Below are 12,500 nucleotides of genomic sequence, written 5' to 3' on the forward strand. Positions count from 1 at the left end.
GAGAGAGGGAGCGAGAGAGAGATGGAAGGAGAAAGAGGAAAAGGCATTGTGTCCCAGAGGGTTGGGAAGAGGGATAGAGAGGGTGATGTATCATGCATTTCAATGAGGCTCCATCTCTCTCTCCTCTCCTCCCCTGATGACTTTTCATTCCAGATCTCTGTTTTCCATTTCAGATGAAATCACATGGATGTGAGCAGCTATATGGAGCACAGCTGGGCCAGCTAATAACCACAGTGTAGACTTTAACCGGAATGCATTGCCTTTTAAAATGGCCATCATTTGTGAAAGCAAAGTTAGATGTACTGTATATGTGACGAACATGATGCCATGGCAAGTTGCAGACTTCCAAACTCTTTTAGGATGATGACTACAATATGGCTGAAGAGAGAGCTAGGGAAAGGGCCTTTTTCTCTTCCATATGGGCTTGACGAGGAGCCAGTGATGTGTAGGGGTGTGTTGGTTGAGGGGGGGTGGTATCATTTCCACTGTCAAGGGCAGTCTAGCTGTAATGAGCTTTGCACTAAATGACCGTATTTAAATACACACACACACACACACACACAAACACACACTCTCTAAACGACTGTATTTAAATAAAGCCGTGATGAATACTGCAGCATTCTCTAGAGGCTCCTCTGCCAACTCATATTACTGGCTAATTATCACATGGCGTGCTGCCGCACACCTAGACATACATACATACATACATACATACATACATACATACATACATACATACATACATACATACTGTACATACTGTACATACATACATATATACATACATACATACATACATACATACATACATACATACATACTGTACATACATACATACATACATACATACATACATACATACATACATACATACATACTGTACATACATACATACATACATACATACATACATACATACATACATACATACATACATACATACATACATACTGTACATACATACATACATACATACATACATACATACATACATACATACATACATACTGTACATACATACATACATACATACATACATACATACATACATACATACATACATACATACTGTACATACTGTACATACATACATACATACATACATACATACATACATACATACATACATACATACATACTGTACATACATACATACATACATACATACATACAAACATACATACATACATACATACATACATACATACATACATACATACATACATACATACATACATACATACATACAGTCATGGCTAAAAGCTTTGAGAATGACACAAATATTTATTTCCACAAAGTTTGCTGCTTCAGTGTCTCCAGATATTTTTGTCAGATGTGGAATACAGAATGGAATACTGAAGTATAATTACAAGCATTTCATAAGTGTCAAAGGCTTTTATTGACAATTACATGAAGTTGATGCAAAGAGTTAATATTTGTCGACCCTTCTTTTTCAAGACCTCTGCAATCTGCCCTGGCATGCTGTCAATTAACATCTGGGCCACATCCTGACTGATGGCAGCCCATTCTTGCATAATCAATGCTTGGAGTTTGTCAGAATTTGTGGGTTTTTGTTTGTCTACCCGCCTCTTGAGGATTGACCACAAGTTCTCAGTGGGATTAAGGTCTGGGGAGGCGAAGGCTTTTGGAGGTCCTTGCAGGTAACCATGATTGACAGAGGACGAACAATGATTCCAAGCACCACCCTCCTTTTGAAGCTTCCAGTCTGTTATTCGAACTCAATCAGCATGACAGAGTGATCTCCAGCCTTGTCCTCGTCAACACTCACACCTGTGTTAACGAGAGAATCACTAACATGATGTCAGCTGGTCCTTTTGTGGCAGGGCTGAAATTCGGGTGGAAATGTTTTTGGGGGATTCAGTTCTTTTGCATGGCAAAACTCTTCATAACATTCTGGAGTAAATGCAAATTGCCATCATACAAACTGAGGCAGCAGACTTTGTGAAAATTAATATTTGTGTCATTCTCAAAACTTTTGGCCACGACTGTACACACACACACACACACACACACACAAACATTAATATTTTTCATTGCGTGTAATATACATGTTAAATTGTAGTTTTTTTCACACACACAGACATGTGTAGCACAGTATGGTGAGAGAAGGGAAACGGTATCTCCACCTCCCTGTTAGACTAACAATGTAGAGAATTGACAGTAATTCACACCATGCATCCTTCACCCCCTTACCCTCTGTGAGTGTTTTGATTATTGTGTTGTGTACATGTATATGACTGTGTGTACATGTATATGACTGTGTGTACATGTTTATGACTGTGTGTACATGTATATGACTGTGTGTACATGTATATGACTGTGTGTACATGTATATGACTGTGTGTACATGTTTATGACTGTGTGTACATGTATATGACTGTGTGTACATGTTTATGACTGTGTGTACATGTTTATGACTGTGTGTACATGTATATGACTGTGTGTACATGTATAAGACTGTGTCTGAGTGTGTGACGGTTGCCCAGAAGAGTGATGTGAGAGAAAGGACCCTATAATCAGAGTATTAACAGCCTCTCCATCTAAGCGATCTATCCTGCCTGACGCTATATGGGGACACACAAGAGGCAGATCACTGAAACGATGACAAGGAGAAGGCATGAAGAAAAGAGAAATAGAATGACACAAACCTCTTCTCTCCCCCCCCCTCCATCATGCCCTCTCACGTTAGGAACAAACCTCAGCGCTGTTTATCGCTGTCACTAAGAATTACCTACCTCACCCTGGGAGGGACCACTGACACACACACAAAGGCACAGAGACAGACAGACACACAGACAGACACACAGCGACAGACACACAAAGAGTCTGCTATCCCCCCTTTTCATGGTTTTGACTAGAAGGGATACCGCTAATATCAAAAGTGACTTTTCGTAGCAGGTTAGGAGAATCAGTTTAAGGTTAGGAAAAGGGTCAGGGTTAGCTAATATGCAAAAATCGTCCCTGACGCGAATCGAATATGCACATTTTTACATCACTTTGACATTAGCGGCATCCCTTCTAGACATGACCCTTTTCCATCCTGTCATCTTTCTGTCATTCTGTAATTTCTCGCCCCATTGGCTTTCAGCCCACACTATATCTCTCTCTCCCTCTATCTCTCATGGTGTGTGGGTAACTCCTCTGCTTCCTGTTGATTGGGTTATGATTTGTTTATTTATACAATCTTCTCACTGTCCCCTCCTTCCCTCCCACTCTCCATCCCGGCCTCCCTCCCTCCAGGTAAACATGCTGTCGCTACTCATTAGGCTGAGGAACGAGGGATGAGGGAGGTGAGAGTGGCCGTTAGCAGTATGGGGAATACCAGAGGAGGAGGAGGAGGAGAGGAAAACAGAGGAGAGGAGATAAGTGGCAAGGAGAAGGAAAGTGAAGGAGCAGAGAGGAAAACGGAATACCTGTTGGACTGAGAGGAGCAAAGGAGGAGAGGAGGGACTACCTACAGGCTAGGAGAAGAAAGGAGGGTGAATCTCAGGCTCAGGCTCCAAAGAGAAAGAGAGAGCAGACGTAAATATCTCCATTGTCTGAAACTCCCTCTCTCCCTTTCTTTAATGTCTACCAGGGGCAGGGGCCACATTTCTCAGGGGGGAACTGATGAGGGAAGCCAGGTGGGGCTAGCGTTTAAAGCGTCGCACTGCCCACTTCAAACAGTTCCCGGGGAGAAGGAAGGTATTATTTTATGAGAAGGGTGAAGGCTGCATGTGTGTGTCAGTGTGTGTGTGTGTGCGCGCTGAAAATGAAGGTTGAGGCCTATTATATGAGTGTGTGTATAGAGAATGGAGACTCTCATTACAGAGCTGATGACAAACACACCAATGGGTTACCAGGTGTTTGTCTCTACCTGTAACAGAAGATACCAGGCCTTCTCTCCACCCCTATCTAAGAAAACAACATGGGCCTTACAGGGAAGACAGACTGGATGGAGACCGTATTATCTATGTAAATGGACTAGATTCTTCCACAGTCCTGTGAAGACCTGTGGAGGAGTGGGTAGTAAGTAGAATCATGTCATGACGTTGCTAGTGAGAGGAGAGCGGGGTTAGAGGTACCGCAGAGAGTGCAAGGAACACATGTTCAGAAGAACATCATGTAGGTCGACCAGAGTGGCCTTGAAAAAGAAAAGGAGAGCCTCAGATGCAATATTTTAACAACCAACGTTTGGAAAGACAAGCTGTCTTCATCAGGGTATAATGACTAGTTTATATAGTTTGGAAGGACCCACAGGTGTCTGTAATCGTGGCCGGGTGTGGCTTGATGTCAATGGTTGATTTACAGATATAAATAAAACATAGAAAAAACATAAATGGACAGCACAGGATCAGAGATATAAATTGGCCACATTGGCCACATAATCTGAAGCCATTCTTGTGATTAACCGTTTCAAATGTGCTAAATGCTCTGCAGTTGTGCATTTGTTTTTCTAATTTAGTAGCTAGTTATCTAGCTAGCTAGCTAAGTGGTTATCTTCTTGCAAAATCAAGCCTCTTGGTAATAGCAGAGAATCCCCTCCTGAATCAAGCTTCTTGGTAATAGCAGAGAATCCCCTCCTGAATCAAGCTTCTTGGTAATAGCAGAGAATCTCCTCCTGAATCAAGCTTCTTGGTAATAGCAGAGAATCTCCTCCTGAATCAAGCTTCTTGGTAATAGCAGAGAATCTCCTCCTGAATCAAGCTTCTTGGTAATAGCAGAGAATCTCCTCCTGAATCAAGAGCCTTGCTGTCTAATATTGTTATTGTGCGTGCAGCAAACTGTGAGTTGCATTTTTAAGTTACTTGTATAACTTTATGAGCTGGGATGTTTGTCCTGCAAATAGTTTGTCAGAGACTGTATAAAAATGTTTGCATGCGCTCGTTAGCATTTAGTTAGCATTTAGTTAGCATTCACTATGGGGTTTTACATTCGTTGGCATTTAGTTAGCATTCACTATGGGGTTTTTACATTCGTTGGCATTCAGTTAGCATTCACTATGGGGTTTTTACATTCGTTGGCATTACTAACCTTCCTTTTAAAGAGGCTCACTGTGGTTTGAAAATAGCCTGCTTGTGTTCAGTGCCGGTATTACAGGATATACCGGGATGGCACAAGGTCGGTATACATGCACACAAATACACACCTCCCTCTGACGGGCCAGACAAATGGAAAAACCCTTCTGGAGCGGACGGCCTGAGACCAGCAAGTTCAAGTGGAAAATCCTCCTCCTTTATCCCTCCTCCTCTCCACCCCCCTTCACTCTCTCCATCTAACGCCCCAGTGCCTCAGAATAAAAATGACAACACATTTCCAGAGGGAACGACACACACACACACACACACACTTTGGGTACTTCAGAGGGAAGTGTAAGAGGCCGTTATCGACCCGCCTTCATTACTGATTTCACTCATGTTTCAAATCACAAAATAGAGTTTCACACTCCACTACCCAGACCCAAACTCTCCCTCTCCATCCCCTCCCCACTATCCCTCCCTCCTCTACCTCTTCATCCTCCCTTCACTCCACTACCCAGACCCAAACTCTCCCTCTCCATCCCCTCCCCACTATCCCTCCCTCCTCTACCTCTTCATCCTCCCTTCACTTCACTCCACTACCCAGACCCAAACTCTCCCTCTCCATCCCCTCCCCACTATCCCTCCCTCCTCTACCTCTTCATCCTCCCTTCACTCCACTACCCAGACCCAAACTCTCCCTCTCCATCCCTCCCCACTATCCCTCCCTCCTCTACCTCTTCATCCTCCCTTCACTTCACTCCACTACCCAGACCCAAACTCTCCCTCTCCATCCCCTCCCCACTATCCCTCCCTCCTCTACCTCTTCATCCTCCCTTCACTTCACTCCACTACCCAGACCCAAACTCTCCCTCTCCATCCCCTCCCCACTATCCCTCCCTCCTCTACCTCTTCATCCTCCCTTCACTTCACTCCACTACCCAGACCCAAACTCTCCCTCTCCATCCCCTCCCCACTATCCCTCCCTCCTCTACCTCTTCATCCTCCCTTCACTCCACTACCCAGACCCAAACTCTCCCTCTCCATCCCCTCCCCACTATCCCTCCCTCCTCTACCTCTTCATCCCCCTTCACTCCAGCACCAGACCAGAATTCCCCCTATATACCCCTATCCCTCTACCCCCATCCTCTTTTCACACACTGTCAATACACCATATAACCCCAATACCCCCCTCCCCCATCTATCAAATAAAAGGAGAAAAACTGCCAACTAAGCACTTTCATTGAGTGGACAAAAGGAGTGCTTTGGGAAAAACACTTTGGGGAAAAAAGCATAGAAACTGTCTGCAGTGCAAACTGTTTTAAGTGAAATAGGTCTTAGCCCCTGATTCACTGGGCTAGCTGTGTAAGCTCTCAGAACTAGTCTTGGCTAACCTCAAATGAACTTAAACGGACGTTTTAGGTTATCAAAACAAGCTAACATGCCCAGTATGCATAGAGTCCTCACACATAAACGTTCAGTTTAAGAATTACATGAAGTCATCAAGATTTAGTGGTGAACATTATTTGAGGAAAGTCTGAATTAGATAAGTATGGCTTAGATAAGTGTGTTTCAGGCACAGGAGGTTGGTGGCACCTTAATTGGGGAGGACGGTCTGGTGGTAATGGCTGGAGTGGAATTAGTGGAATGGTATCAAATACATCAAACACATGGTTTGATGCTGTTCCATTCGCTCTGTTCCAGCCATTATTAGGAGCCGTCCTCCCATCAGCAGCCCCCACTGGTTTCAGGGTCAGACTAAGGGTAAGACCCTGTCTATTCAGACACAGAGCAGAGTTCCATCTGATGTGACAGACACCAGTTGGGTAGAAAATACAATGAACCGGGTTTAGCATTCACAAGTAATGCTAAAGATATTCTAAAGTAACCTAAAGTTCATCTAAACTAAGCAATGTGATATCAACACTGTGTTCTTTTATTTAGTATCATTTGATCTGTAAAGGGGCCATATCCCCCCCCCCTGTTCTTTCTCTCTCCCTCAGTGCCGGTGCCAGGCTCCCTCCACTGACACAGAGAAGAAAGGGAGGGAGGGAAGCTAATTAGCATTTCTCTAATGAGTCTTCATTTTTTCTAATTAAACAAGCTCCTTAATAATACATGAAAACAGGACATTCCACACGCCCAGCTATTCGATTACACACACATACCGGAGCCAAATGTGTGTGTGCCAATTGTGTGCGTGTGTGTGCCAACTGTACCAAAAGTGTGTGTGTGCCAAGTGTGGGTGGCACAGACTGCATTGTGATGCACATGTGTCAGGTCAGACAGAGAGACGTTCCAGAAGGAATTCCACTACAGAACACTACTTTTGACCAGAGGGCTTTAGGGAATATGATGTCATTAAAGACCTTTTTCAGCTCGGTCCCAAACTTCCCCTATCATTAAAAAACTCATTTCAAAAAGTAATAATAATAATACAAAAGGTGAGATATGAAGACATATAATGGGGAGAGGAAGGAGAGCAGTGGAACTTTCTCCCCTCTCTGTCTCTCTCCCTCTTCGTCACTCTCCATCCCTCAGAGAGAAGAGAACCATCTAATTATCGAGCTCCAGAAGATTCCATTATTCGTTAGGCCTCATTTGCATGTGTGAGAGCCCAACCTGAGCAGCAGCCATTTTGTGCCTGAAGTGAGTCGCTGTGTCACCAGTCGCTCAGTCGCTCCTCTGAATTGACTGGATTAAATGCCTTTTTCCCCGCAGCACTCACTCACACACCCTCTCACTCATTCTTCCTCTCTGCCATTGTATGATTGCATCAATTACTTCAGTGGAGCTACCAAGATATGAAATTATAAAATATTCCTTTCAAGAAAAGGTGCTGTTGAGCTTATAGTCACTTGGAGCAGACAGAGAGAGAGAGAGAGAGAGAGAGAGAGAGGCCCTAAACAGAGAGTACACACTGGCAGAAAACCTGACCACTGTGACTGACCCAAACTTAAGGAAAGCTTTGACTATGTACAGACTCAGTGAGCATAGCCTTGCTATTGAGAAAGGCCGCCGTAGGCAGACATGGCTCTCAAGAGAAGACAGGCTGTTGTTCTCACTGCCCACAAAATGAGGTGGAAACTGAGCTGCACTTCCTAACCTCCTGCCCAATGTATGACCATATTAGAGAGACATATTTCCCACAGATTACACAGATCCACAAAGAATTCTAAAACAAATCCAATTTTGATAAACTCCCATATCTACTGGGTGAAATTCCACATTGTGCCATCACAGCAGCAATATTTGTGACCTGTTGCCACAAGAAAAGGGCAACCAGTACAGAACAAACACCATTGTAAATACAATCCATATTTATGCTTATTTATTTCCCCTTGTGTACTTGTGTACCCATTTGTACATTGTTACAACACTGTATATATATATATATAATATGACATTTGTAGTCTTTATTGTTTTGAAACTTCTGTATGTGTAATGTTTACTGTTAATTTGTATTGTTTATTTCACTTTTGTATATTATCTACCTCACTTGCTTTGGCAATGTTAACACATGTTTCCCATGCAATAAAGCCCCTTGAATTTAATTGAAATTGAATTGGGACAGAGAGAGACAGGAGACAGGGAGGAGACAGAGAGAGAGAGAGAGAGAGAGAGAGAGAGAGAGAGAGAGAGAGAGAGAGAGAGAGAGTCAGGAGACAGGGAGGAGAGAGACCCTAGCCAACCATACACTCATTGGATGTGAGTATGTTGAGACATGGAGATGCTTGTAGCTATGTGGGGATGAGGGTAGGGGGTGACAGCTCACACAGTAGTGATGCCGGGGGTACAGGATGCCGGGAGGTACAGGCAGGGGGAACTGAGGTACAGGCAGGGGGAACTGAGGTACAGGCAGTGGGAACGGAGGTAGAGGCAGGGGGAACGGAGGTAGAGGCAGGGGGAACTGAGGTACAGGCAGGGGGAACGGAGGTAGAGGCAGGGGGAACTGAGGTACAGGCAGGGGGAACGGAGGTAGAGGCAGGGGGAACTGAGGTACAGGCAGTGGGAACGGAGGTAGAGGCAGGGGGAACGGAGGTAGAGGCAGGGGAACGGAGGTACAGGCAGGGGGAACGGAGGTAGAGGCAGGGGGAACGGAGGTACAGGCAGGGGGAACTGAGGTACAGGCAGGGGGAACTGAGGTACAGGCAGTGGGAACGGAGGTACAGGCAGGGGGAACTGAGGTACAGGCAGGGGGAACGGAGGTACAGGCAGGGGAACTGATTACAGGCAGGGGGAACTGATTACAGGCAGGGGAACGGAGGTAGAGGCAGGGGGAACTGAGGTACAGGCAGGGGGAACGGAGGTAGAGGCAGGGGGAACGGAGGTACAGGCAGGGGAACGGAGGTACAGGCAGGGGGAACGGAGGTAGAGGCAGGGGAACGGAGGTTCAGGCAGGGGGAACTGAGGTACAGGCAGGGGAACGGAGGTAGAGGCAGGGGGAACGGAGGTACAGGCAGGGGGAACGGAGGTACAGGCAGGGGGAACGGAGGTACAGGCAGGGGGAACGGAGGTAGAGGCAGGGGAACGGAGGTACAGGCAGGGGAACGGAGGTAGAGGCAGGGGAACGGAGGTAGAGGCAGGGGAACGGAGGTACAGGCAGGGGGAACGGAGGTAGAGGCAGGGGAACGGAGGTAGAGGCAGGGGGAACGGAGGTACAGGCATGGGGAACGGAGGTAGAGGCAGGGGGAACGGAGGTACAGGCAGGGGGAACTGAGGTACAGGCAGGGGGAACTGAGGTACAGGCAGTGGGAACGGAGGTACAGGCAGGGGGAACTGAGGTACAGGCAGGGGGAACGGAGGTAGAGGCAGGGGGAACGGAGGTACAGGCAGGGGGAACTGAGGTACAGGCAGGGGGAACTGAGGTACAGGCAGTGGGAACGGAGGTACAGGCAGGGGGAACTGAGGTACAGGCAGGGGAAACTGAGGCGAGCCACGAACAAACAAGACAAATTAGAGCGAGAGAGGGAAATGGAATAAAAGAGAGAGAAAGAGAAGAGGGTAAACAACAGAGAAGAGGGCGATAGGCAGAGAATGTAGATGAGCAAGAGACCAAAAAGAGAGAGAATGAGATAGACATCGAGAGAACGATAAATGCCCAGGGGCTTGAGACAAAACTCTGTGAAAATCTGTGTGTGTGTGTGTTATCACAGTTATCTTATACAGTGAGGTATAAATTGTGAATAAATTAATTCCTTTGGGGCCAATCTGTTATGGAAGAATCCGTTGTTCCAGCTCTATCCTGCCTCAGTTTGTTAGCTAACTTTACTAGACCTCAGAATGTCCTATCTTCATCTCTTCTTTTTTCTCTTCTCTGTTCTTCTTCTCTGCAGTGGTAGCAGTGAGTGAGAGTTTAATGTAATTATTGATGTTTGTTCATGAACAGAGCGCTGCACTAACGAGAGACCCTAACGAGAGATCACGCTGTTCAACCAGAATGGCCATCACCTCTGAGCTACACCCCTTCATCCTGACAACAGAACAAAGCCGCCAAACCCTCCTCCTCTCCCTTTCCTCCTTTATATTGTTCTTTATTACGATACTCTTTGCTTTAGACAAGTTATTTATTTGGACCTAACAAGTGTCCCAGTCTGAGGCACAGTAAAATGAGTGTAATGTTTGCGTGTGCATTAGTGAGAAGAGAAAAGTGTTTGTCTGTCAGTGGGGATCCTGCACTCTAGCTAACCCCACACGTTCTACTCACTGAGGAATTCAGCTCGGAAAACAGCCTAGTGCCCCATCACTACAAAGACCCCTTTCACAGAGAGAGAGAGAGAGAGAGAGAGAGAGAGAGAGAGAGAGAGAGAGAGAGAGAGACGGGGAGACGGAGAGGGAAAGGGAAAGGGAGATGGAGGGGGAGACGGAGAGGGAGACAGAGGGGGAGACAGAGACGGAGAGAAGCAAAGAGAAAGGGAGACAAAGAGAGAGGGAGAGAAAGAGAGAAAAACAAAGGGAGATATAGGGAGAGAGAGAGAGAAAGACATAGGGAGAGAGAGAGAGAGAAAGAGAGAAAGAAATAGGGAGAGAGAGAGAGAGAGAAAGAGAGAAGGACATAGGGAGAGAGAGAGAGAAAGACATAGGGAGAGAGAGTGAGAAAGACAGGGAGAGAGAGAGAGAAAGACATAGGGAGAGAGAGAGAGAGAGAAAGAGAGAAGGACATAGGGAGAGAGAGAGAGAAAGACATAGGGAGAGAGAGTGAGAAAGACATAGGGAGAGAGAGAGAGAAAGACATAGGGAGAGAGAGAGAGAGAGAAAGACATAGGGAGAGAGAGAAAGAGAGAAAGAAATAGGGAGAGAGAGAGAGAGAGAGAAAGAGAGAAGGACATAGGGAGAGAGAGAGAGAAAGACATAGGGAGAGAGAGTGAGAAAGACATAGGGAGAGAGAGAGAGAGAAAGACATAGGGAGAGAGAGAGAGAGAAAGACATAGGGAGAGAGAGAGAGAGAGAAAGAGAGAAGGACATAGGGAGAGAGAGAGAGAGAGAGAAAGACATAGGGAGAGAGAGAGAGAGAGAGAGAAAGAGAGAAGGACATAGGGAGAGAGAGAGAAAGACATAGGGAGAGAGAGTGAGAAAGACATAGGGAGAGAGAGAGAGAGAGAAAGAGAGAAGGACATAGGGAGAGAGAGTGAGAAAGACATAGGGAGAGAGAGAGAGAGAGAAAGAGAGAAGGACATAGGGAGAGAGAGAGAAAGACATAGGGAGAGAGAGTGAGAAAGACATAGGGAGAGAGAGAGAGGGAGAAAGAGAGAAGGACATAGGAAGATAGAGAGAGGGAGAAAGAGAGAGATGCGTACTGTGTGTGTTCTGACCTGCACCGGGCTCTGTTTCACCTCGTTGCTGCTGGGGGAGTTGAGTCCAGAGGCCTGTTGGAGGAGGAACTGTCTGGCTGCCTGCAGGGCCTGGTGGGGGGGAGAGATGTTTGTATTGTTTATTTCACATTTATTTATTCATTTCACTTGATTTGGCAATGTAAAAATATGTTTTCCATGCCAATAAAGCCACTTGAATTGAAAGACAAGGTAGACAAGGAGGAGGGTCTCAACCTGCACCTCATAACACTTTCAACAGATGTATTCACACACACACCCACACACACACACACACACACACACACACACACACACACACACACACACACACACACACACACACACACACACACACACACACACACACACAGGTATGGTAACTCACTACTCACAGACACACACTAATAACCACACACTGTGGAAATGGCAGCCTGCCACACACACACCATACCCCAGTGCCCACTCCCTCTGCCAAGCTGCCAGGCCTGATTTCCTCAACACCAGAGAAGCCCACCTGGCATAACACTGTGTGTGGTTCTCCCTGCCTCTTCCCTCACTTGACTGCACCCTTTCTGTGTGTCTTTTCCTTTCCATAACCATCTCCCATTGCATCCTCCTCCCAGCCTCTTTCTCCTCACCCTGCTTCTACCTTCTTCATTCCGCGTCTCCC

The 12,500-nt window shown here is 46.0% G+C and overlaps 1 protein-coding gene across 4 annotated transcripts in view; it reads right to left on the reverse strand.

The window, feature by feature from the left end:
- Positions 1-12,500, reverse strand: part of LOC115119488 (forkhead box protein P4-like) — a 180,648-nt gene that overhangs the window by 84,718 nt on the left and 83,430 nt on the right. For all 4 annotated transcript variants that reach the window (XM_065001867.1, XM_065001866.1, XM_065001869.1 and 1 more), the window contains exon 3: positions 11,831-11,920. In XM_065001867.1, the coding sequence (XP_064857939.1) occupies positions 11,831-11,920 (90 nt within the window). The remainder of the gene's footprint in view (positions 1-11,830; positions 11,921-12,500) is intronic.

This window comes from Oncorhynchus nerka, linkage group LG15 (assembly GCF_034236695.1).
Source record: "Oncorhynchus nerka isolate Pitt River linkage group LG15, Oner_Uvic_2.0, whole genome shotgun sequence".
Classification (NCBI taxonomy): domain Eukaryota; kingdom Metazoa; phylum Chordata; class Actinopteri; order Salmoniformes; family Salmonidae; genus Oncorhynchus; species Oncorhynchus nerka.